General features: G+C 63.2%; 1 protein-coding gene across 4 annotated transcripts; it reads right to left on the bottom strand.

Moving 5' to 3' along the window:
- Positions 1 to 27,583, bottom strand: EPHA2 (EPH receptor A2). Of its 4 annotated transcripts, XM_027965685.2 has the most exons (17): positions 27,384 to 27,583; positions 23,057 to 23,124; positions 20,341 to 21,010; positions 12,159 to 12,314; positions 11,743 to 12,075; positions 10,929 to 11,044; positions 10,350 to 10,503; positions 9,806 to 9,905; positions 9,243 to 9,298; positions 8,952 to 9,077; positions 8,673 to 8,858; positions 8,482 to 8,543; positions 7,987 to 8,196; positions 7,681 to 7,830; positions 6,846 to 7,039; positions 6,146 to 6,301; positions 1 to 938 (listed from the first exon to the last, which is right to left on the bottom strand). In XM_027965685.2, the coding sequence occupies exons 1-17, from the start codon at positions 27,466 to 27,468 to the stop codon at positions 833 to 835; spliced, it is 2,928 nt and encodes a 975-aa protein (XP_027821486.1). In that variant the 5' UTR covers positions 27,469 to 27,583; the 3' UTR covers positions 1 to 832. The 4 variants fall into 4 exon arrangements, with proteins under 4 accessions (XP_027821486.1, XP_027821485.1, XP_042100731.1 ...); XM_027965684.2 differs by having other exon boundaries at positions 8,482 to 8,858; XM_042244797.1 differs by lacking the exon at positions 27,384 to 27,583 and adding an exon at positions 26,616 to 26,739 and having other exon boundaries at positions 8,482 to 8,858.

Raw genomic sequence — 27,583 nt, 5'->3', positions numbered from 1 at the left:
TCAGTTCGAACAATCTGCAACTTTATTCCAGAGCAGAAATAAGTCATTTTCTAACAATAAATATAAAAAAATAATAAATTAAGGTTTGAAAAAAAAAAAACCCCAACAGAACAAAATCATTAACACTGACAGAGTAGTGAATGGTGTCTGAGCGGGTCTGGGAATGTCTGATGCAGGCGCTGTCTGCCCCGAGCCCCGGCCAGGCCCCCCGCTGTACACACATCCTCTCCACAAGGTACAAAATATATATATATTTTAAAAAATCTCCACACAACCAAGCATCCTGCGGGGGCCCCGGGGGAGCAAGAGTTTGGCCCGTGGGGGCTGAGGACGGGGCTGGGGGCTGAGGACCGCGCTGGGTCTTGCCCGCTGAGTGTGGCTCCTCCTCATCTCAGCAAGAGGTCCCTGCTCCTCCTCTGGAAGGCAGGGGTCAGCGAGGTGATGGTCAGCAAGGTGACGGTCACCGTGGAGATGGTCACCGTGGCGATGGCCCGCGTGGAGATGGTCAGCGAGGCGACGGTCACTGTGGTGATGGCCCACCTGTGGGTCCGCGGCCTTGGCGGGGATGCTGGGAACGCGACGAAGCTGCCGCGTGAGTGGAGGCCTGGTCGGTCCTTTGTCAGCGAAGAGGCGGTCCGGCCCAGGATCCCTGAGCATCTCCTCAGCTCAGGCCAAGGTATCGTCGAAGACCTCCCCAAAGCAGAGGCCTCAGGATGGTGTCAACAAAGAAAAACTAGAAATAAATACGGTCCCTGGTGGCCCAGTGCGGAAGGAAGCCAGTCCGTTTCTTCTTCAAGTATTCTCAGCAGATGGTTCTCCAGGGCGTCAGGGCTCAGATGGGGACCCCCACCGTGTTCACCTGGTCCTTCAGGCCCAGCAGGCTGTAGGCAATGCGCTTCTGGTGGCCAGGCAGCCGCACCCCAATCCTCTTGATGTCGCTGTGCGGGCGAGACAGAGCGGGAGACAGTGAGGGGCCGCTCTGGGGAGGGCGGCGCGGGGGGCGGGGGTGGGGACGTCAGGAGAGGGGGCGCGTGGGGAGGGGGGCGCGGGGAGGGGGGAGTGGGGAGACGGGGCTTGTTGGGGGGCGCGTGGTGGGGGCGCGGCACAGGGATGGGGGCGCGTGTGAAGGGGGGTGGGGAGAGGGGGGCGTGTGGGGAGAGGGGGCACGTGGGGAGGGGCATGGGGAGAGGAGGGCGGCACGGGGAGGGGGTCGCATGGGGAGGGGGTGGGGGAGAGGGGTTGTGTGGGGGGGGTGGGGAGAGGGGGGCGGCACGGGGAGGGGAGCATGGGGAGACGGGGGCTCGCGGGGAGGGGGGTGTGTGGGGAGGGGGCGGGGAGAAGGGGGCGCGTGGGGAGAGGGGTGCGGTGCGGAGAGGGGGCGCGTGGGGAGGGGCACGGGGAGGGGGTCGCATGGGGAGGGGGTCGCGTCGGGAGGGGGGTGGGGGAGAGGGGTTGTGGGAGGGGGTGGCGAGAGGGGGGCGGCGCGGGGAGAGGGGCGTGGCACCTGGGGCGGGGCTGCAGCTTCAGAAGGCGGGCCCAGGGCCAGCAAGCCACCAACAAGTTCAGAAAGGACAGAGCTCTGAGTGCGAGAGGCTTTTTTTTTTTTTTTTCTATCAAATCGGCACAAAACCCGTATAGTAGATGCTGGTTTTGACCCCATTTTGCAGATTAGAAAACTGAGGCTCAGCAAGGTGAACTGACTTGCCCAGAGGGATACAGCTGAGAGGTGGAGGAGCCGAACAAGCCAGCTGTGAAGGAAGGCCATTCCCCCTAGCTGGCTCTGTCCTAAAGGCCCAGCTAAGGCTCCTCCCCAGGCAGCACGGATGCCATCGGCGGATGCCAGGGACCCTCGGGGGGACTCTGAAGGCTCTCTGCCCCAGGTCTCTTCACAGCCACCGCCTTGTTTCACCTGCACTCCCTCCAAATTCTCATAACGGAAGAAGGACTCAGGAAATCCTTACTGAGGGGGCGTGGGTGCTAGGTGCTAAGTCGTTTCAGTCGTGTCTGGCTCTTTGCGACCTCGTGGGCTACAGCCCTCCAGACTCCTCCGTCCCCGGGATTCTCCAGGCAAGAATGCTGGAGGGGGCTGCCACGCCCCACTCCAGGGGCTCCTCCTGACCCAGGGGTCAAAGCTGCATCCCTTGCAGCACCCGCATTGGCAGGCGGGTTCTTTACCACTAGCGCCACCTGGGAAGCCCCTGAGGGGCCATCCGAGGTTAACATTCTGTGGGTCTCTAACAGGAGGGGCTTCTGGTGACCAGCTTCCCCTGAGGCAGGGGCTTTCCCTTTAGGAACCCTGATTTCCTCACCTGTAAAAGGAGGCAACTGTGCCTAACTGGAGGGTGGGAGATCCTGGAAACTGGCAGCAGAGGGGAAGGTGGCATCAGCATGGTAGAAAGACGTGCCCAGGGGCCTCCCCCGCCTCCCCCATGACCCTCCATCCCCTCGTAAACCACTTACACTCCCAGGGACCCTGGAGCAGACCTTTACTGCTCACGCTGGGAGTTTCCCCCTTTGCCATCCTCACCCATCAGCCCCAACCCATGAAAACACCCAGGTTTTTATGGGCCCTCTCCTGGCTGTAAAGGGAGCTAATTATATGGTGCAAGCAACTCCAGAGACACGACTTTCCCACAGGCTCTGGGAGCCCCTGGAGAAGTGCTGAGCTCGGAAGGGCGGAGGTGTGGGAGGCAGCCCCGGGACTGCAGCAGGAAGGCCTGAAGTCAGATGCCTGGGAGAACTCCCTCACCCACCGCAGCAGCGCCACTGCTGACCAGCACAGCAGAGGCGCTAGAAAAGCAGCATCGCTGCCCCCACGAAGCGGCCGACGCCTGCGGCCTGTGGCAGACCATCCGGCTTTGTTCCTGCCCCAGCCTCAGACGCTGCCTCGGGGGATCCTTGGGCAGGCATCCCTGGATCAACTGCCAGCACAGGCGTGGGGATGCACATGACCAAGCCCACCATTTTCCTGAGCCCTGGCAATGCCAGCCCCCTCCCCGCCGAGGGAGTTCAGAGCCCACAACCTCGCCAGCGAGCGCCCGCTGCGCACTGGCTACGGGAGCCAGGGGACAGCAGGGCGGAGGGAAAGCGGCCTGGCCTTTCATCCTCCCAGCAAACGTCCCATCAGCGTCAAGCTGTGCTGAGGGCACGTGGAGACCAGAGACCCGTCAGCCAGTGCCCCCCGGCCCCCAGGATGCGGTGGGCCACAGCCCCGGACACTGCAGAGGCCTTTTGTTGGACTCGGTATTTTTCTGGGGTGCAACACTTTTGACTTCCATTAGCTCCTTGAAAATCATTCAGAACCACTCACTAGCCTAGCTAGAATCTCAAGTGGCTCCAAAATAACACGGTGAATGCTCAAGCTGAGAAAAGACAGCCACAGTGGGACAGCCCCAGGGGCTTCCCAGGGGGCTCGGTGGTGGGGTCTGCCTGCCAAGCAGGAGGCCCGGATTCAGTCCCTGGGTCGGGAAGATCCCCTGGAGAAGGAAATGACAACCGGCTCCAGCGTTCTTACCTGGAGAATCCCATGGACGGAGGAGCCTGGTGGGCTACAGTCCCTGGGGTCGTGAAGAGTTGGACACGACTGACTGTGCACACAGTGGGACCCCAGGGGACTGAGCAGCCTGCCCCTTGGGACGGTGACGCGTGTGGACTCAGGGCAGGGGTGAGACAGTGGAGCCGAAGTCCACACGCCATCCCAGGAGGGCTGACTTCTGAGAGCAGCACAGAGCCTCCCACCGGGACCCACAGCATGTGTAGACACAGCCCCCGGGGTTAAAAAGTACTCTGAGGTCCCCCTTTCCCTCGTCTAATTGGAGATAAAGACGGAGGCAGCGGCGTGACTCACACAGGCCCCGGGCTGGAGCACCAGTGAGGTTTCGGGGAGGCGGGGAGGCGTGCAAGGACTTCCTGCCTTTATCCAGGCCTGCTCGGATCTCAACACACACTCACCCCCATCGGTCCAAGACAGCCCTGCTCCCGCTCATGGGAATGAACTGGCCGAGGAGCCCCTGGGGCTATTTCAGGAAGCTTCCAGGAGCTGAGTCTCCTGGAAGCGTGTCTCCCTGACCTCAGCTCTGCTCACCCGGCAGAGAGGCTCTACCCTCCTCAGGGCCCCCGGGGAGGGCCAAGCAGCCGCTCCAGGCTCCCAGGTTACAGGAAGTGGCCGAGGAACCCTGGTATCTGCCCACGGGCTGGGGTGGAATGGAGGAAAAGGGGCGCGGGACATGGATTAAGCCCCTACTGTGTACCAGGTGGGTCACGTGCGTCGCGCCCACACGGGAATGGAGGCCAAGGGTCAAAGATGGAGCCTGACCTGACAAAAACCACCTGCTAGGAGGGGGCCAGTGTGGGACCCGAACCCAGGTGTGACTGCAGAGCCCACGGTCGGGACCCTGCGAGTGGCTGGCACCCCGAGATGCCCGTCTCACAAGGTCCTAACGTACAGCACAGGGGACGCATCCAGCACCCGCTGTACTCAGAGCCGCGAGGGGAAGAGCAGAGGAGACCGTGTGCACGGACATTACTGAGCCGCTGTGCTGCGTAGCACAGACGGCCCGGCACTGTGCGTCAGCTGAGCTTCTATGTGAAAAAAGAAAGACATCTGTCTCTTTCCTCTACTTTTCCATGCCTCCCTCCAGTCAGCTGTCTCTGCCTGACTCTCATCCGGGCTGTCCCCTGGGACAGGCCAGGGCTTGCTCTGACAGGCTTTGACCAGCAGGTCAGAAGTCCAGCTGAGCAGTTTTTAGAGGCCTTGGAGAATGTTCAGACAGAGGCCCTAGCCCCAGAACTGTGACCCAGAACTGCAGAGGGCCTGGGTGAGCCCTTCCCATGCGATTCCCAAAACCTCTCACCCCAAGGCTCGTTTCCTCCACAACCTTGGACCTGACACAGCTGGGAACTACCACTATCTTTAGAAGCACAAAAGGCCAAGAGGACAGTGTCCTCTCCCTCTCGGGATGGGAAGATGTGTCTGTGCCAAGGCCGTGTCGGGAAGGGTCCCTGATGCTGCAGCTGGGAGGAGACGAGAGCTCCCGCAGGGCGGAAGCCGGGGCGGGGCCGAAGGGGCTGGCACCACTTCCCACGCTGGACCGAAGGGCTGCAAGGCAACCATACAGGGGGGCGGTGCCAGGGGTGGGTGGGCAGTACCCTCTCTTCACGTCAGCCAAGAAAGTGCAAGGTCTCTGCTCAGTCTGCTCGGCGTCCCGGAGGAGAACGGTGCGCCTCATTGGCTGTGTGACCTCGGGCCACCTGCATCACCTCTCAGCCTCAGTTTCCCTACTTGTTAAGTGGGGAAGGAGCAGTAATAATAGCCTCTATTCACGAGTCAAACAGGGAATTCAACCAGGTGATGGCTGTGAAACAAAGCCTTTCTTTTCTCAGCTACAAACTGGGTGACCTGCAGTAAGCTCTCTGAGCCTCCACTCCTCCACTAACGACCTCCACGGTGTCTGACTTCTTGAGCCTGACTGCCCCGGGCTGGAGTACCCCTAACGGCCGTGGAACCCTGGGTGGTACTGCTTCTCACCTGCCCAGTGCGGCTACTGACAGGGGCGCCCTGCCGAGTTATCAGCAAGGCTGAGTCAAAGTGCTCAAGCACGTGGGGCTCCCCTGGTGGCCCAGTGGTCAAGACTTCATGCTTCCAACACAGAGGAGACAGGCTCAGTCCCCCATCGGCAACTAAGATCCCACACGGCGCAGCCAAAAACCCAACTTTGAGCTGCACAGTGAGGATATGTGCCCTCCGTAATATCTAAGTTATAGCAATGAAGCGTTTAGTAAAACCAAAACCAAGCGTGCTCAAGCAGAGCTGGCACGTGGTCAGCCTTCAACAGATGCCAGTTACGACTACAATTACTATTGTTTTCTCACCGGAGCCGCGGGTAAGTGCCCAGGACTGCTGGCTGCTGGCCTGGTTCTGCCCTTCCTGCAAAGCCACTCTCCCGGAGAGAGAAGGAGAAAGAGAGGAGGGGGCGAGCAGGGCGGGTAGAGAGACGCGTGGGCGGGTAGGAGGCCCAGAGGCAGCCGGGGCCGTGGCGGGGCGGGCAGGTCGGGGCGGTAGAGAGACGCGTGGGCGGACGCGCACCCGGGCCAGGCCGGGCCGGGCCGGGCAGTGGCAGGGCGGGTGGGGCCGGCGCGCACTCACTCGCTGCTCAGCTGCACCACCTCCTCGATGGAGGTGTAGCCGGCCGCCAGGAAGAGCTCCGTGTACTGCTGCATTCTGAGGGACTCCAGCCACTCGGGCACCGAGCGGAACGGCGTGCCCTCGGAGCCGCTGGTGCTGGGCAGCCGGATGGACACCCTGCAACGGCAGACACCGGGCTGCGGGTGAGCCCCCCGCCGCCCCGCCTGGCTTCCTCATCTGGGCGACGGGACGCCAGGTCAGGAAGCGCTCCGGGAGACAGCGCCCTGGCAGGTCGGGGGCACCCCGCGTCCCCGGCTCCGGCCGCCTCCTGCTTCCACCGGCAGCAGCACCAGCAGTTTCCACAGAAGAACCAAACGTTAAGAGAGCCGGGTTTTCAGAGCCACGGTCCCAGCCTGACCACTTGCCAGCATGTAAGACACCTGATTGCTCGTGTCTGTTTCCTCATCTACAAAAGGGGGATAATTACAGGACCATCTCCTCAGCTGTCTAAATGAGTTAGAACATGCCAAGCACCAGGCTGGCCCGTTTACCACACATGCTGATTGCTTCCGTTAGCATCGCCTGAGCCACCCTGGTCCGGGCTAAGTAACGCCCACGTGTCACTTCTGAGCCCTCGCCCCCCACCCTTCGCTGCCTGCCACACTGAAGCGGCTCAGGAGGATGCCTGGGGGGCGGCCTGGACCGAAAGCACAGAACTCACCGGGGGTCAAAGTCAGCCAGGGTCTTGAGGGAGTCGGGGGCGCGGATGAGCTTGTCCAGGATGCTGACGATGTCGGCGAACTTGGGGCGGCGGGAGCGTTCCTGCTGCCAGCACTGCGCCATCAGCTGGTAGATGGCGGACGGGCAGTCCATGGGCGCGGGCAGCCGGAAGCCGTCGCTGATGGCCTTCATCACCTGGGGGCGGGCAGGGCGGTCAGGGCGCCTTCACAGCCCCCAGACTCCCACAGAGTGCTTGGCAGAAGGAAGGGGAGCCCCAGACAGAGGGCATGGGCCTCCTTTCTTGAGCCCGACACACCACCTTCAGTGCTAAGAGGCTGTCTCCAGAGGAAGGGCCCCTGGCCGTGCCTCCTCGCAGGGCACCGGGCCAACAGCCATGCCGTGGGCCCTGTAGCCAGACTCTTGGCAGTTTCTGGGTGCCTACACAGTGCCCCCTTTAGCCTGCACACTCTTCCCCTCTGTGTCTTCACCTGGCCGCCGCCTGACTATGCCTCAGTCTCAGCTGAGATGCCACCTCCTCTGGGAAGCCTTCCAGGCCTCCTGGTTGCATGAGGTGCCAGGTACCTGCACACACATACACATGTGCAGGCACACGCGCTCTCCCCACCCCACTGCTTCTTTCTTTGGTCTTTCGCTGAGTGTCAGCAGGGACTGGGTCTGAGCCTAGCACTCAGCCTGACACACAGTAGGCCCTCAACAGACATTCACTGAGCCAATGAAGGGCCCCAAACTCCTCTCTGCGCAACCCCTGGGGTTCGGGGATGAGGAAAGGGCTAAGCCCAGGTCCAGACCGGGCTGGGCAGGGCAAGGGGGCCTACCTCATGGTTCGACAGCTCCCAGTAGGGCCTTTCCCCATACGTCATCACCTCCCACATGACGATGCCGTAGCTCCACACATCGCTGGCCGAGGTGAACTTCCGGTAGGAAATGGCCTCCGGAGCCGTCCAGCGGATTGGGATCTTGCCACCCTGCAGGGACCAGGCCAGTCACGACTGTCCCCTCGGCACTCCGGGACAATCCCAGTCAGGGCCACGCTCCCCGGAGACCCAGGCCCCAGGTGTGAGAGGGAAAAGGCAGCGCCAGCCCGAGGCTCCCTGTCCCAGCGAGAGCCGCCCGGCACTCACGCTGGTGGTGTAGGTGGCCTCGGGGTCGTCCTCCAGCACGCGGGACAGGCCGAAGTCAGACACCTTGCAGACCAGGTTGCTGTTGACGAGGATGTTGCGGGCGGCCAGGTCGCGGTGGACGTAGCTCATGTTGGCCAGGTACTTCATGCCGGCCGCAACGCCTCGCAGCATGCCCACCAGCTGCAGCACGCTGAACTCGCCGTCCTTCTCCTGCGGGGGCACTGGGCCTCAGCCGCCAGCCGACCACGCCCACCAGGACGTGGGGGTGGGCCGCGAGGCCACGCCCACCGCGTACCCCAGGCGGGCCACGCCCACCAGGACGTGGGGTGGGGCCGCGAGGCCACGCCCACCGCGTACCCCAGACGGGCCACGCCCACCAGGACGTGGGGGTGGGGCCGCGAGGCCACGCCCACCGCGTGCCCCAGGCGGGCCACGCCCACCAGGGGCCCCCAGCCCCCAGCCAGGGTCCCAGCCCACCCGGGCCCACATCCTCACCCGCAGGAACTTGTCCAGGGCCCCGTTCTCCATGTATTCGGTGATGATCATCAGGGGTTTGTCTGCGGAGGTGCGCACAGGTGTCAGGGCAGGGGCCCAGCTCGCAGCAGAGGCCCTACCGGGGGCCCCAGCGGGCACCCCTCCCGTCCCGTACCGGGGTCCCCCACCCCCAGCCCGGAGCCGGGACTCACACTTGGAGACCACGCCCTCCAGGCGGATGATGTTGTGGTGGCTGAACTGGCCCATGATGCTGGCCTCGCTGAGAAAGTCCACTCGCTGCTTCTCCGTGTAGCCAGCTTTCAGCGTCTTGATGGCCACAGGTACCTCCTTCTTCCCCGACGCCTTCAGGGTGCCCTTGTACACCTCCCCAAACTCTCCTGCAGGCAGGTGAGGTGGGAGAAGCGTCCCGTCAGCCCGGGTATCGGGCGCTCCCAACCTACCCCAGGCCCCTCCACGGCGCACAGCCTCACCGGCTCCGATCACCTTCTGCCGCGTGACGCAAGATGGATGGATCTCCGTGGTGAACTTGAGCACAGCCTGGTTGGGGTCCTCGTAGGTGTGGGGGTCCACATAGGTCTTCAGGGGCTTCAGTTGCTCTGGGAGGTGAAGGAGAGGCAGGGTCACAGACAGCTTGGGGAGGGGAGGGGCCCCTAGAGCAGCAGGAGGAGGAGGCGATGGGCCAGGGGCCCCAGGGGAGGCCCAGCTCCATCACAGACAGGGGGCATGAGGACGGCAGGCGGGCGGCAAGGGCCACAGCTCACCCGACTTGGAGAAGTAAACGTCCTCCGAGGACTGGCGTGTCCGCAGGCTCTTCCTCCTGTGAGGTCCCGTGGGAGACCAGACACATAGGGAGCTCAGTGACCCCTGTGTCAGAGCCTCCTGACCCTACCCTGGCCCTGAGTGGGAGCCTGGTATCCTCGGGCAGAGGAAATGAGCAAGCCGGCTCCCTCCTTGGCACCTACACCCTGTAATGGCCTTTAAGTGGCTGTAATGCAGGCTTCCTGCATTAGAGCGCCCGGAGCTTCCTGCCCTTGTGTCCCGAGGAAGTATCGACATGCCATCCTGATGACCTCTCTGCCCGGGGCCCCCAGGGCCCCCCAGCCCCTGTGCGGAGCCCTTCACAAGTTACTGCCATCTTCACACACACACACACAGCTCTCCAGGCCCTATGCGGAGCCCTTCACAAGTCCTGCATCTTCACACACACACCCCGGGAGACAGGGACTAGATTCCTATCAACCTCATTGTCCCTCAGGAAACCGAGGTTTGCATCTCCATGTCCCGCCTCAGTCCTTGGGGAGCCCGGCCAGGAGTTCCCGCGCACCTGCGGTGGATGAAGAAGCCGATCCCTGCCAGCACCAGGAGCAAGGCCGCACCAGCAGCCACACCGCCGACCACTGCCGTGTTGCCAGACCCTCCCGTGGCTGTCGGGGGGAGACCAGAGCATGACAAAGGAGCCCCACGCTCCAGACCATGGTGACCCCCTGGCACTTGGAGCCTTAGACACTTGCTGGGGGCCCCTACTCCTGAGGGTCCATGAGGATACTTATCCCCATTTCACAGACGGCAAACGAGAGGCCCTCCCCAGGGAACAGAGCAGGTGTGGGGGACTCTCTCCACACTGCAGGATCTGAACCGGGCCTGTCAAGGCCAGAGCCTACATCCTTCTCTTCTCACAGCACAGCCCTGGTTGCCCCTGCCCTCCATCCTGCCCCCTTCCCAGGCTTGGGGCTGACCCATGCAGGGCCGTCTGAGGCCTTGGCTGACCAGGAAGGGGGCACTTCCAAGTCCTTCAATCTGCTCCCTCTGGCCAGATGTCCCGGCAGTGTCGGGCCGCTGGCCCAGCCCACACCCCGGCCCCCACTCACGCAGCGTCTGGAACTCGTGCACCTTGCTGCCCGCACCCTGGCCCTCCTGCGTCAGTGCCTGCACCTGCACCAGGTAGGCAGTGTCTGGGGCCAGGCCGTCCAGCGTCACCGAGAAGCCTTCCGTGCGCCGCACGTTGTAGCTGTTGGAGTCGCCCTGCGGGAGGGACAGACAGTGAGGACGGGGGAGGGCTGTCAGCTCAGCCTGCCGGAAAGCTACTCCAGCTTAGCAGGGTTAGTCGCTGTGTTAGTGGGGTCGGTGCCCTTCTTACAGATGGTGCAACTGAGGCTCAGTGAAGTGAAGTGACTCGCTGCAGGTCACAGCCAGCAAGTGCAGGACCCAGGACTCAAACCCAGGTCTGCCTGATCTCCAGGACTGGGCTCTCCTGCACTCCCACCTCTTCCAGGGATTCCAGAACACTGCATCTTCTCTCCCACAAACCCCTGCTGGCTGGCCTCGGAGACGCAACTCCCAGGTAGACCCCAGACCCCTATTTCCACATCTGCAGAGCAGAGCTTCTCCAGACGGCTGCGTTGTGCAGGGAGCATCCCTGCGCCCAGCCGCGGCCCTGTGCGCGTTACCTTCTTACGGTAGGTGACCTCATACTTCCACACGCGGCTCTGCTGCAGCGGAGGGATGATCCAGGAGACGCTCAGCGAGGTGGTGCTGCGGCTCTCCAGCTTCACCTTGGGGGGCTCTGGGCGGGACAGTGGCGGCGGGAAGGGGTGTGAGAAGCCACCCAGGGGCAGGGGCTCCTGAGGGAGCACCCAGACACAGTCCCATCCACAGCCTGACCTGGGGTTCTCAACTTCCAGCCCAGAACACAAAGCCCCAGGCTGGGGCCCCAACACAGGCTGGCAACATGAGGGGCCCCATGAGTGTCTATGAGTGCTGAATGCTAAGAGGGAAGCGATAACCTCTCCACAGATGAGGCTACATATAAGTGTTTCTTAAATTCTCTCAACAGCCCTTAAATAACCCCCATTTTACAGGTGCTTCCCCAGTGGCTCAGAGGGTAAAGCATCTGCCTGCAGTGCAGGAGACAGGGGTTTGATCCCTGGGCTGGGAAGGTCCCCTGAAGGAGGGCATGGCAACCCGCTCCAGTATTCCTGCCTGGAGAATCCCATGGACACAGGAGCCTGGCAGGCGACAGTCCCTGGGGTCACACAGTCAGACACGACTCAGCGACGGACACTTGGCAAGTGAGGAAACAGGCTCAGAGAGATTAAGTGACTTGCCCACAGTCACAGAGCTCAGAAGAGGTTCCAGGGACCGCGCCTTGACCCCCTCTGTGCTGCCTCCCTCCGAGCCTGGTGGAGTTCCGGGTGACCCTCCTAGGGAAGTGCCCCCACCTGGGCGGGTCACACGGGCACGGCCCCACCCCGGGGCCCTCACCGGTCTGGTTGATGCTGACGCTGGCGGTGCGGAAGCTGCGGGTGCTCACTAGGCCCGAGACGCCGTTGCGGGCCTCCACGGTGAAAGTGTAGTTCATGTGGGGCTCTAGGTCGCTGATAGTCACGCTGGTGCGGGTCAGCCCCAGCGGCGGCTCCGAGTAGCGCACACTGGCCTCGCAGGGCCCGCACTCGCCCGACTCGGGCCAGCACTGCTCACAGGAGACGCTGTAGGTGAGGTCCTCGCGGCCCCCGCTGTCCTGGGGGGGCGTCCAACGCAGCTCCACCTTGGCGCCCATGCCCACAGCCGTCAGGTAGTGCGGGGCGGACGGGGGGCCTGCACGGGGCGGGGTGGGGCATGGACAGGTCAGCATCAGCTGCCCCCCTGAGCCAGCCCGCCCCGGCCCCCAGGAGACTCACGCGTGCAGGGCAGGAACAGCGGGTCCTGCGGGGCCCGGAAGTAGCCGTCCTCACACTCGCAGGTGGTGGCACCCTCGGAGGATGGCAGGGTGTGTGCGGGGCACTCCAGACACGGGCTCTCGGATGCCTCGGGCTTGAAGAACCCCGGCGAGCAGGCTGGGGGCACGGGGACAGAGTCAGCTCAGCCTGCTCCCAGCCCCAGCAACTCTTCCTCTCCCTCTCCCTGGGTCCCCAGGCAAGCCACTGAGCCTCTGTGGGCCAGTCCGGTCACTGGCGAGAGTGGTGACGAAGTGTGTGGTAAGCACCTAGCTCAGGCAGGGGGCCCAGGAAGTGCCTGGCCAGCCTGCTCGAAACCTTTGCAAACCCACCCCAACAAGCTCTTGCAAGAAACGCCCCACCCCTGTGCTGGGCGTTCAAGGCCCACATCTCAGCTTCCAGCTCTCCAGGAAGCTGCCTGTCTGCTTTGCCTCCTTGAGTCTGTGCAGCCTGGCAGGTCCCCCCTGGACTGCGAGCTGACTGGGCAGTGACTGCCTTCTTCTCCATGTGGTTTGTTGACTGATCAACACCTCCAGCCTGGCCTCCCAGCAGATCAGCCAGGAGCATCAGGATGCCAGCTCTGTGGGGGCTCCCGCCACCCCGAGGCTGGACCGCCTTCCTGTCCTGGGGCTGGCCGCAAGAAGCAGGAAAGGCCAGACCCCCAGCATTTTCTCTGGATCTGCTTTCAGGGACCGAGTCACTTCCTCTGCTCACAAGGGCCGCCAGGAAGCAGCTCTTCCTTCCCTGGTGGCAGGTACAGTCCCGGCCAGGCCAGGAAGGGCCTCAGAAACCTCATTCCGGAGGCTTCTTCCTCCTGTCACCCTGTCCTGCCCCGGCCCCAGGCCCCTTCCTGGCCCCACAGGCCGGAAACTACGCAGACCCTGAGCAGGGCTCTCCCGGGGCTGGGCAGCTGCTGGAGCAGCCAGAATGCGGTGGGGGCCCCCAGGGTCCTCTTCCCCAAGCCTGCGATTACTGTCCCCCACCCTCAGCTTGTTCGGTGGGAAGACGCGGAGTGAGACGCCTCTAGCTCCGGTGTCATGTCCATCAAACGCTGATCCTCGACTCTGTCCAGCCCTATGCACGCGAAAGTGTGGAAGTGTTAGTCGCTCAGTCGTGTCTGACTCTCTGCGACCCCATGGACTGTGGCCCACCAGTCTCCTCTGTCCATGGGATTCTCCAGGTATGAATACTGCAGTGGGTAGCCATTCCCTTCCCCAGGGGACCTTCCAGACCCAAGGATTACCCAGGATAACACAGGTTTCCTGTATCACAGGCATATTCTTTACCATCTGAACCAGCAGAGAAGCCCTGAGACAAAGCCCCTGACCTCAGGGAGGAGACGCACAGGACGATGTCCACCAGAAAGGGGTGGGCAAAGGCCTACGGGGTAGAAACAACCTTGGCCAGAGGCTTGTGGAGTCAAATATGGGATATTTCAGCCAGGGCTTAGGAGCTGAGTAGGAGTTCAGCAGGGCAGAAACGGTGGGAGGTGGCGTTAGCGGTGCGAAAGAGCAAGACTGACGGGAAGTATGCATGGCTTTGTGGGCACAATCCTGGAGAGTAGCAGGGAGTACGTCTGGGCCGCCTCAAGGGACAAGCTGAGAAAGGCCCTTAACGTCAGATCAAGGAACTGGGACTTTATCCTAGGGGCAGTGAGAGCCACTGAAGGTTTGCTGTCGAGAATAATGGTACGGTCAGATCTATGCTGCTGAAAGAAGCTGGGGACAGCCTGCCTGCTTGCCTAGCTCCCTGTGTGAGCAGAGTGGAGAGTCAGAAGCTGGGGACAGCCTGCCTGCTTGCCTAGCTCCCTGTGTGAGCAGAGTGGAGAGTCAGGGGAAAGGAATTAAAGGACACCCAGTTTCTAGTCTTCAGTGGTGACTCCCGTTAATGACTTTGCTTGCCGAGGCCCAAGGGGACTATCCTGGAAGCTTCTCCCCCATCTCCTGCCCGTCCTGCCACGGCACAATGTCAACACAGGCCCTGAGAGAGCTCAGGCACACACCACAGGGGCGGGGGCTTGTCCAGGACAGTGTAGCCTGGAGCCCGTCACACACAGCGACCACTGATTAGGCAGCTGCTCTGTGCAGTTTCTGGAGCAAGCACTTGACATTCATTTAGCCGTCACAATAAGTCTGTTATCATACTCGGCGCTGTTATGATGCTTTCCACTTTGGAGGTGAGGAAACTGCGGCTCAGAGAGGTAAAACACCTTGGTCAAGGTCAACAAGCTCCTAAGTCACGAAACCAAAACCAAAACCCCGGATGCCAGACCTCAAAGCCCCCTCCTTTCCCCCACAAACATGTCAGTTTGGAGCAAAGAGAAATCAAAGTTCTTAACCCCAAAGAGAGAAGAGAGGAGGCCCGACCGCTTCAACAGCCAGAAAATCCCAAGACTGATTTCAGAGCAGCTGGGGGAGGGGAGTTGGTGACGCCTCCTAACACGGGGCACTTCTGTGTCCTTGGGGAGAAAACAGCGGCATCACCCAGGCCACTCGGGAGGGGCTGGTAGGGCCCACCAGCATGACCTCCTACGTTAAGGCCCAAAGGCCTTTCAAGCCTCCAGTTGCCTTTAAGGAACCCCTGTGTATCTTGCATTCTTTCTCATTACTTATCTGTTACAATACAAAAATAGCTCTCTCCTCCCCCAAACCTACAAGTTAGACTGAGACTTCAGAAAGCTGGGCCCTGTTTATCCTGGGATCTCAGTTCCCCTGAATGCCCTGACTTGTCTGCCAGAGGGGCTTACACCCTGGCTAAGTACTGGCTGCAGGTGGTCCAGGCCCCGCAGAGGCGGGGTGCTCAGGGACCCCCAAGAACATAATCACACCCCCAGCTCAAGCACAAAGGCTGGGGAGGGACCCAACCCCCACAAGGCTTTCGGCACCTGTAAACCCCACAGGGCCCCTCGCCCCCAGTGGCTGCTCCCCAGCCCCCCAGCCCCGGGCCAGAGGAGGAAGCGGGAGCAGAGAGAGGCGGGCTCCGTTCTTTGGTGTCTGAGCCGGGGGTGGCCCGCCTGCTGCCGGCAGGAAAGAGGGAATTTGGAGAGATTTCCGCTGGGCATGTGCCAGAGAATAGCGGAGAGGCAGCCCCAGCAGGGCATGTGCTGGCCTGACGGGAATGTGCTGCCCCCTCCTCCAGCCGCAGAGCTCCCCGGGGCCCTCCCCGGGCCCCGGCAGAGTGTGCCCAAGCTCAGGGGCCCCGGAGCCCACGCGTCTGCCACTGGCAGGCCCCCGCGTCTTCCTGACCTTGCAGGGTTGCATTTCCTGGCATTCTGGGCAGATGACGGGGACAGGGGCCACACACTGGGTGCTCACACACTCCGAAACGTGACTCACTCACAGAATACCCACTGTCCCTTCACCCATCAGCAAACTCCTATGCATCCTTCAATACCCAGCTTGAGCTCCTCTACACAGCCCTCCAGACTCTCCAGTTTCTGGCCCCTTCTGACCATCAGGGCATCTCTTACCCAATCTTGTGTTTACCAAACAGAAACGGAGCACTTCCTACGTGTCTGACATAATGCTAGCTGCCCGCGGCAAGAAAAGCAAACACCGCTTCTGTTCCAGGGGAATTCACAGCCCTGGCTTTCGGACTCCTTCTGAAACGATTTTGGGTCTTCTGTGAGACAGGCAGCTGGTGGGACGCAGGAGTGGAATCCGCTTTCTCTGTGTCCCCTGGCCCGACAGAGGGCCTGGCACACAGCAGACGCTCAGCTAACATCTGCCAGCTGGACGGGTGAATGAAGGTGAGTAAAGACGGAGCCTGCGTGCCCATCACAAACAGGCTCCAGGGCCACAGAAACAAACGTCTCAGTGCCCAGGAGACCTGGGGGATGGTGCCCGAGATGTTACCTGCCCAGCTCCAGATCCCGGCTCTGGCACACCCGTGGGGAACTTCCCCGGCCCTGTCGCCTGGCAGGCCCAGGCCTCTCTGAGCGGGGGAACGGGGGCAGGGTGGCTGCACCCAGGGGTGTACCCTGGTTTTTCCAGTTCCCGATGCCAGCCCCTCAGGTGGCAGCGTGGGATGACTCAGGGACATACGCCCTCTGGCATGACGCAGATCCAGCGGCAGAGCCCCTCCTCCAGGCCCAGCCCCTCCCCGGCCGGTGGTGGCAAGGCCACAGGGTCAAGAGGTGGCGGTGGCGATCCACCTGTGGTCAGTCACCTGCCCCAGCCCGGGCCAGCTGGCCACTCCAGCCCAAAGGCACAAAGCCTGGACTTTGCCCCGCACCTGACGGGCAGCAGTCGGCAACCCTGCAAATGCGGGGCGCTGACAGCCCCAGCCCCAGGGGCCCGGCTCCCACACACCCCGGGACGTTCTGTGGGCACATTCCTCCACCAGGCTGCGATAAGCCAGACTCCGCCTCCCCGGCACCAGCCTTTCATCTGCTGTTTGCTTTCCCTGCTTCCTTCCTTCCGTTCTAGGGACCCGCTCACCTCAGTGCGGGAGGAAGGGAGGGCCCCCCACGGAGGTTTTGCGCTCCCTCGGTGTGAGCTGAGGGCTGGGTGGGGACGGGGTGGGGGGGGGGGCGCTGCCACAGCTCCAACCCCCATTCAGGCCAGAAGAAACCATGGAAGTGATGCCAGGGGCCCTCCCCAGAGATCACAGACCACTGCCCGCTCGGCCTGGGCATCAGCCCCTGCTGTGCTTAGGGACACCCTGCCCCTCACCCAGAGCCACTGCCTCCCTATGGGGTGCCTCCTCTTCAGCTCTGGACCCTGGGCCAGGTCTGGGCCACTCAGGTGCCAGCCATGCAGAGGTCACCCCGTCTGCAGACTGCCAGAGCAAGCCAGGTTCTCAGGAGGAACCACAGCAGAAAGTCACAGGAGGTAGCTCTGGGTGCTAAGGCTCCAGCCCATCCATTTTATAGGTGGGGAGAATGAAGCCCCGAAGGGATTCACCAAGGTCACACAGCTTGCAGGTAGAAAGCTACGTGCCAGGGGCATTTGAAGACAGTGCACTGCCCTCCCCGTGCCAGGCCCCAGCTCCCTCCCTCACTTCCTCTCCCAGGGCCTCAGTCTCCTCATCTGTAAAATGGGAGTAAACTGCTCAGGCTCTCTGGGTTGTTTGTGAAGACGGAGGAAATTTCGCTTGGGAAATGCTCGGCATGGGATGAGGTGTCCATGCACTGGGGTACAGAGACCGAAGCGGGGAGGGGCTGGGCCCCTCGAGGGAGCAGAAGCCCCCAAGGAGAGACCTCCTGACCCCCAAGCCCCCGCCCCAGCTGCTGGACCAAGCCTCTGGACCAAGCTGCTGGCCACCTGCTCACCTGGCCCGCAGTCCCCGGGCCGAGCTGCCAGCTGCTGTGCCAGGACAGGAAGCTGAGACAAACAGGGAGACAGAGCCGCCCCGAGGGACATGGCAGTCAGCCTGAGCGGCTCCAGCGTCCCCGAGGCAGGGCTGGGGGCAGGGGCGCCGGAGGGGAGCGGGCTCATTCCTGACATAGCTTGGCAGAGCGGGCCGCGTGCCCACCTGTCCGCACAGCACCTGGGTGGCGGCTCCCTTCCACTGCCCACGTAGCTCTCTCCTGAGCTTCCTGGGGAGGGGACCCTAGGGAGGAGCTGGCGATCACCTGGGCCGGCTGCTGGTAACCTGGGGCTGCCCAGCCCCACTCTGGGCCTGGCTTGTCACCAGTCAAGCCCCAGTGGGGCCCTCTCGGCACACGGCTCTGCGGAGGGCAGGCAGGGGACAGGCCTGACAGCTCCCTGTTTCCTCCACAACGTGCTCAGGAAGAGCCCCCGCCCCCAGCCCCCTCACCGCCTGTGCCACGACCTGCCACCCTGCTGCCCTGAGCGTCCATCCGGGCCGGGCGCTGACTCAGGGATTCCAGAGGAACCGGTCACTTCCCGCCCCGCCTCCTGAGCCATCCTCTGGCTTGGATGCCGCTGCCTCGGCTAGATCCAGTCCTGGGGCGACTAGTCTCAGCCGTGTGATGCCAGGCAGGTTTCTTCACCTTTCTGAGCCTCAGTTCCCTGTCTGTGAGATGGGACGGGCAGCAGTCCCTGCCTCTCAGAGCGGCAGAACAGACCTGCAGGAGCAGATTGACAGAGCGCCTGCCCGGGGCAGCACCGAGCTCTGTAACTGGGTCTCCCCCGCCATCAGGGTCCTGGGGGCTGGGGAAGGTCTGCAGGCTCAGAGTCGCCAGGCTGGGAGTTCCCAACCACACAGAGGGCCCCTGAGCCACACGGAAGGGACTTTAGGGAGAGGGACTCCAAGGGGGAAAAACCAGGGCAACAGGTGGCTGGTGGGGCAGAGGGTCCCTGGAGCAAAGTCAAAGATTCCGGTCCTGGAAACCAGGCCTCCCTCCTGGGGCAGCTCAACTCTTCACAAACAAAGCCTGAGAGGCCGGATCCCCCGCTCCCAGGGAGGGAAGCCCAACCCCCCTTCATGCAGAGACACCCCCCACTTCAACTGTCCACTTATCACGGCCGGGCCTGAATCACCAGCCTGTGGAAAGTTCTCAGCTGCCCCCCACCCCCCGCCTGCATTCCTGTGTGAGGATGTCATGGGGAGGAGTCTGCTCACCCAGGGCGGCCTCCCCCCCAGCCCCCGGCGGCCACTGTCTGAAACCCAGGGGCGTGCACCTGAGGTCACCACAGGCAGGGCCAGCTGAGGAGCAGAGGGCAGCTGGGAGGCCAGAGGGCGGTGGGAGGGCCAGGGCAGAGACTGCGCCACAGGCAGAGAGGCTCTCAGCAGACTTCTCATTCGGGGCTACAGACTGCGTTAAGCAAGGTTCTGAGGACTGGCTCTAAGAGGCAAGTGCAGCCCGTGAGAAAGGGCTTCAGAGTCCTCCAGTACCTGAAACCTCGCAGGATACACGGTTGCTAGGTAACAATACAATCTGCTAGAACAGTTGAACTTCTCATCTTTCGATCAGGAAGCCTGAGGCCAGAGGTGAAGAGACACTCACCAAAGGTCACCGGTCGGTGTGTGTAAGTGCAGGCCCCGAACCCCCGATTTCTCAACACCCCGCTTATCTCAGCAAAGAAGCTCCCAGAGCCTGCCAAAGGTCGGCCCACATTCCACAAAGGCCCTGCCCCACAGCCATTTCCAGAAAAAGTCACCACTGAAAGAATCCACGTCACTTCAGCGCACTCCGCTATCACAGGCCTGGCTGTGCCAAGCCATGGCCTCTCGATGAGAGCTCGGGCCCTGTCCCCAGAGAGTCTGATGATGCCGGCCCCCTCGTCATCAGCAGAAGCCCCGGTGGGCAGATCTGGGCCCATGGCCCGGGGTGGGGGAGGCAGCGGAGGCAGTCCTGAGCACCCCTCCCAAGCAGGCCTTTTTCAAACAGCTTCTCAGGGGACTGTCACGTGCGGCCAGGGGATGCAAACCCTGGGTCCACTTCACTCGCCTCCGAGAACCAAAGAGGGGCCTGAGCCCCAGAGAGATTCAGTGACTTGCCCAGAGTCACACAGTGAGTCAACAGAGAAGGAACCGGCTCCTGGGACTGAAGGCACTGTGCCCACCGCACTATTTCACAATAGATACTCAAGGTAAACTTCTGGGATGAACCAAAAACAACAATCACACTTAAAAACACTTCTGTGTCAGACACTGACCTCAGCATTTCACGAGTATTAAGTCACCTGACTGCCATAACAACCCTACAAGATGGGCACTGTGTTCCCGTCCATCGTACAGACGAGGAAACCCAGATGCAGAGAGGGTGAAGAGCTGGCTGAAAGCCACACCGCTGGACGTGAACGCCAGGATTCCTGTCTGGGGGCTTCCCCGGTGGCGCAAACAGTGAAGAGTCCGCCTGCAATGCGAAAGACCTGGGTTCGATCCCTGGGCTGGGAAGATCCCTGGAGGAGGAAAGGGCAGCCCACTCCAGCATCCTTGCCTGGAGAATCCCATGGACCCAGGAGCCTGGTGGGCTACAGTCCACGGGGCTGCAAAGAGTCAGACATGACTGGGCGACTAACACTCTCACCTCCATTCCTGTCTGAGAGTCTTCACACACATTCTCCACCCTGTCCTTTCCTCAGTGGGATCGTTCTCATGAACTAGGAAGCCTCTGAGATTTCCACTAACAGAACCACCGCGTGTCAGAGCAAGGACAGCCTCACCAAGGCCCCCGCCTGCAAGGGCAGAGACCAGAGCCCGGGAGCACGGCCTCCGCCGCAGCGCCCTCACTCACCCTGGCAGGCGTCCTCCACCTTCTCGTAGCCCGCCTGGCACAGGCACTGGCCAATGGGCACCAGCCACTCGCCATCCATGGCGCAGTGCATGCGTGGCTCTTCGCCCCCGGGGGGCACCACGGCGTGCTCCACGCAGGTGCCCGCGACCGTGGCCAGGGCGGGCGCGTCGGAGCCGGCGATGGTCTCGGGGAAGCGGGCCAGGCCCTTGAGCAGCTCGGGGCACTGCTTGTAGTAGACACGCACAGAGAGCAGCGCCACGCAGGCGCCCACGTCCTGGAAGGCCAGGTAGAAGCCCTTGCGCGTCAGCGGCCCCACGGACCGCTCCTCCACGTTCAGCCTCACGTTGCGCGCCTCGAAGTCGCTGCTGCCCGTGATCTCGTCGGGCGCGATGGTGTCGATCTTGGTGAACTGGCGCTTCTGGAAGTTGGTGCCGTAGTCCACGTCCGACTCGGCGTAATAGAGGTTGAAGGTCTCCTTGCAGGAGCTGGCACCCCCGGGGAAGCTGTTGCAGTCCCGCACGGTGAACTTGAGCTCGATGAAGATGCGCTCGGCCTCCCCGCGGTAGACCCAGTTGGTGCGGAGCCAGTTGTCCTGGTCGCCGGCCACCACGTTGCACACGGAGTACATGTAGATGGGCGCATCATTCATGATGTTCTGCAGGAGGTCCCACTGCGCGGGGCGAAAGGGGAGTGTGGGCAGGGAGGCGGGGGCCCAGAGGCACCAGCCGGGAGGCGGGCCAGGCGCTAGGCTCTCCGGTTCCTGCCAGCCTCACTCTCGGGTCCAGGAAGGGGCTCCAAGTCTCCCTCACGCGTTACCAGTGGCTGAACTGGATCTGACCCCTTGGTGTCACCCCTGACGCCAGTGCCGGGGTGCTAAACCCCTGTATTAGAGAGTGAGCAGAGGGCGGAGGCTGGGATCCCACGTGGCCTCAGGCAGGTGGCTTTAGCTCTCCGAGCCTCAAAGTCGCCATCCTGCCGTGGGGGCCAGAGCCACTCCACAAACTCGCTGCGAAGATGAACGCAGAAGGGCTACCGAACGCTGAGCGCACGGCCTGGCGTGGGCGGCGGGCACACAAGGCGCCTGGCACCATCGCCATCGCCATCACGCCCTGTGCAGACGCGCGCGAGTGGCAGGGAAGGGGGCGGGTCAGCAACAGCGGCTGATTCCGCACCACTGCTCAGATGACTGCTCAGCCTCCCCCAGGAAGGCTCCCCAGCTTGGGCCACGGCTGGGGCGAGTGCTTCCTTCAGACTCCCACGGCCTCCGCCGTCTTAGCACCCACATGGTGACAGCTACATCTTGCTGCCACAGCAGAGTCTGAGCTCCTTAGGGCATTTCTGCATCCCCAGGGCCTACCTCAAATGCAGTAGGTACTCAGGAAAGTATTTGTCGAATGAATGAACATAGGTGTGGAAAAAGCGGAAGGGGCCAAGGAGAAAGGCTTGGGCTGCACTGTGCGACCTTGGCCTCAGATGCCCTTGGGCCTCAGTTTCCTGCTCTGTGTCATGACTTGGCTGGATGACATTCCAGGATCCTGGAACCTGCTGACATTAAACTCCAGGCCTACGGAGCTAAGGTGACCAGGGGCCAGTGCCCAGCTCACTCACAGATCTGGCCAGCAACAGAAACAGTCTTGAGTACCCCCTGGAGACAGCTCAGGCTCCAGAACAAATTCAATACGGGGGAAACCGAGGCCCAGAGCATCAGTATCCTCCCCAAGGCCACACAGCAGCACACACAAAGCTGGGGAGGGGGCCCTGGGGTCTTGCCCACCCGTCCAGGACACAGCAAGGCAGGGTGAAGGGAGGGGAGGGAGAGGGGAGGGGAGGGGCAGGAGAGGGGAGGGCAGGGGAGGGCAGGGGGGGGAGGGGAGGGCGGAGGGGGAGGGGAGGGCAGGAGAGGGAGGGCAGGGGACCGGTGGGCAGGGGAGGGGAGGGCAGGGGACCGGTGGGCAGGGGAGGGCAGGGGGAGGGGAGGGCAGGGGACCGGTGGGCAGGGGAGGGGAGGGCAGGGGACCGGTGGGCAGGGGAGGGGAGGGCAGGGGACCGGTGGGCAGGGGAGGGGAGGGCAGGGGACCGGTGGGCAGGGGAGGGGAGGGCAGGGGACCGGTGGGCAGGGGAGGGGAGGGCAAGGGACCAGTGGGCAGGGGAGGGCAGGGGGAGGGGAGGGCAGGGGACCGGTGGGCAGGGGAGGGCAGGGGGAGGGGAGGGCAGGGGACCGGTGGGCAGGGGAGGGGTGGACTTGGTGGGAAAGAGACAAAGCGAACTCAGCCTCAAGCAGGAAAGGGAAGCAGCCTCTGGAGAAGCACGGAGAGGGGCCTGGCCAGGAGGAACCCAACCCGGCTTCCGGGGCTACGGGGACCTGGGAACACCGTTCTGTGTCTCTAGCTCATCCCTGTCTCCTGAGCCGGGACCTCAGAGACAGGGGGAGCCTCGAACTCTTTCCCTCCAAGAGGGGGATGGTGGGAGCCAGAGGGGGTTCATCTGGGCGTCAGCCTTCTGGGGCATCTTGGGGTCCTGCTCTGCTAGGCCTCCGGCTGTCTCCCAGCTCTCCCTACCTCTCAGGGCCCTTCCCTGCCCTCTCGCCCCAGCCTGCCTAATTAGTGAGAAACCTGGATTTAAACCCTGGCTGAGCCATCAGCTCTGGGCCAGGCCCCATCCTCCCCGGGTCTCAGCTTCTCCATCCCCAGGCCCCCACCCACCGCAGACAGCTTACCCCTTTGCCATAGGGGTGTGTGAGCCAGCCGAGCTCCCCTTTAGCCGCAGCGAAATCCAACAGGACAACTGTAAGAGATCAGAGAGGGGAAACTGGGTCAGCTTGGAGGTCTTCGGGGGCAGGCCGTGTGGAAAAGGCAGGAGCCCCTCAGGAATCCCCACTGGCCTTACAGGCTTCCCCAGCCCCCAGAGAGAGACCCCACCGCTCAGGGTCAGCACGGCCAAGAAGACCCATCTCTCCAGAAACAGGGATGCAGGGCCCATAGGGAGGGAGGGGACCTCGTCACAGTCACAGCGCAGGACAGGTGAGGACTAGGCCTCTCCCTCCAGCCACGCCGCCCGCTCGCAGCCCCAGCTGGGCAAAGAGGGCAGAGCTCAGCCCAGCAGGGGATAGCGGCCAGCCCTGAGTGACACCACGCCTCTCTGCCTGCTTCCGGAAGAGGCCCTTCTGCAGCAGTTCACACGCACGCAGGTCTTGGGGGCACGCTTATCTGCTCCAGCCACATCCCCCACCCCACACACATAGCACAAAATACCCTCAGGCCCACAAAGGCCACCCAGATGCAGCACACGCGTGCACACACGTGTCTCCTGGCCCTCCAAGAGGACAGAGCTGTCAACAGGTGGCAACGACTCCAGAAAGGGGAGTGGGATTGCTGGGGGGTGTCTGGAAACGGATCTTCCCCCCCGCAAAAGCCACAGAACAGGCAGGACAAAGCCCTGAACCCACGGGGCCTCCAGGAGGGACCCACAGACACACATAGCTGGCGAGGCCTGGCCCTGGAGAGCCGTTCCCGCTGCCTCCAGTCCCTGACACCCTGGCCACTGACCTGCCAGAGGTGTCCAGGGACTGAAATGGAAACCCTTAAAGGGAGGATCCAGGCCCAGAGCAAACAGCTGCCAGGACCTCACTGTCCCCAGAGAGGCATCGGCATTCTCGGGAAGGACACGTTGCCAGGGGCTTCCCCAGATCCAGCCGTGCCCTCAGGCACCTCCCACTGCCCACCCCTAGCTTTGCCAGCCCCATCAACTGCAGTCAAGACCCCTGGTGCAGCCTCCTGCCCCATTTCCGAGTAACGTCCAGGCAGCTACCAATAAGAGTGACCCTCCCCGGAGGATCCGGGGCCTGGAGAACAAGCAGGGACCCTCTGTAAGGTCCCCAGATTCAGGAAAAGCCCTGAGGTGAGGGGGTGGGGAGGGGCCTAGTGCTGACTTCTTCTGGACTCTGAAACCTGAGGAGCATGGCCCCAAGAAGCAGCATTCTTCAAGGCCTGGACCTGAATGCCTCTCAGGGTGGAATCCCAGGCAGGTGGAGATGGAGCTGATTCAGACAGATGCAGAGGATGGGGAGGGGAGCCTGGCAGACTCTGAGAAACCCTTTGCTGAGGGCAGACCACCCCACTCCCCCGGGACTGCGAGCGGAGAGCTGCCAGCTGACCGCTGCTGACCTGGCCAGGCCCTCCAGGAAAGGCCCACAGCGCGGCTGGGGATGGCACAGCCTGAGGCTGAGGGGACAGGGGAGGGCGGCTGGGGGGTGGGCAGGGGCAGGGATCTGCTCGGACATGCCCGAGGCACAGGCTTGGGAAATTCACTAGGCCCACTGGCAAATGGAATGTTCTGGCTGCACAGGAAGGAATCTGGGGGTTCCTGGCTCCAGCCCGGGGAAGTAGGAGGACAAAGGTGAGAGGACGCCCCCCTTCCCTAGACGGGGCGGGGCGGAGGGGGGGGGTTGCAGTCTACACTCCTGAGGGAGGGGCTCATGGCTCCCAGGTGCTGAAGGGTTAACCTGGCACGGAGGGACCCCCACTACCCCTGCCAGAGCTTGCTCCCCTTTCAGTCCAAGACCTACTTTTAGAAATGTAGGGCTCATTGGAGAAGAAAAGAAGCCTTCACACAGGAAGGAGCCCCCTCCCTCCCGGGGGAAATTCCCTAGAGCCGATCACCAGGAACAGGCGCCCAGCCCGTTGGCCCCACCCTGACGGGTGGCTTCTCCCTGAGCCGCTTCCAGGGACCCAGCTGGTACGGGGCAAGGGCAGGGCAGGGCCCGGGAGCCCCTCCGCGGGCCCTGAAGGCTTCACCAAGGCCTGGGCTAAGCTGGGCTCATCCAGGGGCCCCGGCCCTCACCCCACCCGCAGGAAAACCTTCTTCTCAGTCTGAAATTCCATCGCAAATAACCCTGTGGGTCCACAACGCTTGAGAGCTCTTTACTCAAAGGCATCACCTCCCTGGTCTCCCCATCCCTCCGAAGGAGACAGGCTGGTTCCTAACGAAGTGGGGAGGCAGGGGACTGGGGCTGGGGGACAGGATGGGGAGAGAAACGAAGAGAAAAGGGGACAGGGGACAGAGGGCACACTGGGCTCTGAGAGAACCAAGACGCCAAGGGCTCCCAGGCCTCGGGAGCGCTCTCCAGCCCACCTCCCAGTTCAGGCCAGCAAACCCTGCAGGCATTCTCACGTCTCAGGAAAACCCAGCCCAGGATCTGGGTGCAGGGGCCCTGGGCTCTGGAGCCCAAGAAGCCAGATGTTCAGAGCTAACCCTCTGGAGACAAAGGGCTCAGGGCGCCCTCAGGTTCCCCATTTGTAAAAGGACGGATTCAGGGGCTGCTAAGAGTTTAACAGGCTCCATGGGGCCTAAGGCTCCTAAGGCAGCGAGTTCTGCACTTACGCAAAGGAGGAGGGACAGGGCAGCAGCTGGGCGAAGGTGGAAGGGGCTTGTGTCTGCACCCCCAGCCCATCTCCAGGCAGAGGCTCCACATCTGTGGAGCCCCAGCTGGGACATCCCACTCGTACCCCCCACCCCCGCTCCCCCAGAACAGCTCCCTGGGGAGGCCCTCACAGGGACTCTGGGAGCCTGAGCAAAAACCTTCCCTGGTCCTTTTCCTCCCCCATGCCACGCACGTCGGGGTGTGGCGGGCACTAGTCATCTAGGCTAGGAGGGGCTCGACAGCGGCCCCGGGCAAGGCTACAGCACAGCCATCACCCAGGACACCAGTCCTGCCTGATCCCCCTACCCCACCTCCCGGGCCTTCAGGAAAGGCCTGCAGTGAATGCGGCTGTCTCCCTCCTTCCCTCCAACCACAATCCCCCAGAAGGAGGAGGACAAAAAGGTGGGGTGGGGGGATACTGAGGGTCACAGAAGAGCCCACCCACTTAGCCTGCAAGCTGGGACCGGGAACCCCGACTGACCAGGGGCGCGGGCAAGATGCCGCCCCCACCCCCACCCCCAAAGAGTTCCGGCTCGGGCCTCTTTTACTCCCAACTTGGAACAGCAAAACTTCCAACCCCAGGTCGGGAGGCGGAAAAGGAAGGCAAGGCTGAAGGAAACTTCTCACGGGGCCCGGGTTTCCTCCGCACTTCCCTCTGGTGGAGCCTGCGGAAACCTCCTCTGCCCCCGCGGGCGGGCAGACCTCAGTCGGAAACTTAAGCCGGCCTCGGCCGGGTGGACAGGAAGCGCCTCGGCCAAGGGCAAGAGCCCCCGTCCGCTCCGCGACCCCAGCCAAGGCGGCAACGCCCCCACCCACCCGCGGCCCCGCCCTGGGCGAAGTCCTCGCGGCCCCTCACCCAGCGCGGCGGCGGGGGCGGGTGAGTCAGGCCCCCACCCCCGGGTGCCCGGACTCCGCGGTGGCTCTGGGGTGCCGGCTCCACACCTTGGCAGGCCGCGCCCCCACCTGCTGCATTTCCTGGCTCTGAGTCACCCGTCGCTCAGAACGCTTGACTTTGGGACTTCCTGTCCGCACTCGCGGCCCGGGGACCGGCCCCCCGAGTCCCGGAGTGCGGGGCGGGAAGGAGGGCTGTGCGTGGGCAAACTGGCCGGAAACTCTCCGCGAGCTCTCCTCCCCGACTGGAGGCATCACGGGGTGTAGAGAAAACTTCAGGGAGCTGGGGCTTCTGCAAGGGTGTCCCTGCCGGCCATGGAGCCCCTCCCCAACGTGAGTGGCCTCCACAGAAACGCTTTCTCCGCAAAATCGGGGCAAGAGGGTTAGCGAATTCAGGTCACCACGAAGTTGAGCCCCGGGAAAGACCCCCGGACACTCCTGATCCAAGAGACCCCGCGACCCCGCCGGGACGCGTTCCTGAAGCCTCGTGGCCGGCGCCGAGTCCGCTTCTCTGCGGCCTCTGAGCCCCGCGCGCCCGGGCCCCAGCCTCTTAGTACTAGGAGCGCCTACAGCCCCGCGTGGGCTGGGGCGGGGGTCCCAGACTCGCCCGGCTCGCAGCCCGCGAGCCCTCCGGACCTCAGCACGCTAGGACTGGAGTTTCCGAAGTGGCGCGCGTCCCGGCGCGCCGGGCTCGGGACGGAGCAGGGGCCGGGGTCGGGCCGCGAGCACTTACCTTCCTTGCCCTGCGCCGCGAAGGCCGCGGCCAGCGCGCAGCCCCACAGCAGCGCGAGGCAGGCGGGCGGCGCCCGACGCCCCATGCCGCGCTCCTCGCTCTCCGCCCGGCTCCGCGCCCCGCTCCGCACGCCCGCCGCCGGCCGGCCCCGGTCCGCCTCCTGCCCGCAGCTTCCTCCCGCCCGCCCGAGAGCTTAATGC

This window comes from Ovis aries, chromosome 2, assembly GCF_016772045.2.
Source record: "Ovis aries strain OAR_USU_Benz2616 breed Rambouillet chromosome 2, ARS-UI_Ramb_v3.0, whole genome shotgun sequence".
NCBI classification, from domain to species: domain Eukaryota; kingdom Metazoa; phylum Chordata; class Mammalia; order Artiodactyla; family Bovidae; genus Ovis; species Ovis aries.
The sequence above is the reverse complement of the archived record's forward strand: the minus strand, read 5'-3'. Positions and strand labels throughout refer to the sequence as shown.

Coding starts and splice junctions, on each gene's coding strand:
- EPHA2 (XM_027965684.2), bottom strand. CDS start 27,468: ATGGGGCGTCGGGCGCCGCCCGCCTGCCTCGCGCTGCTGTGGGGCTGC. Junction 12,315..20,340: donor GGTGGAGGACGCCTGCCAGG/GTGAGTGAGGGC, acceptor CCGTGCCCCCAG/CCTGCTCGCCGGGGTTCTTC. Junction 9,078..9,242: donor CGTTTACTTCTCCAAGTCGG/GTGAGCTGTGGC, acceptor TTCACCTCCCAG/AGCAACTGAAGCCCCTGAAG.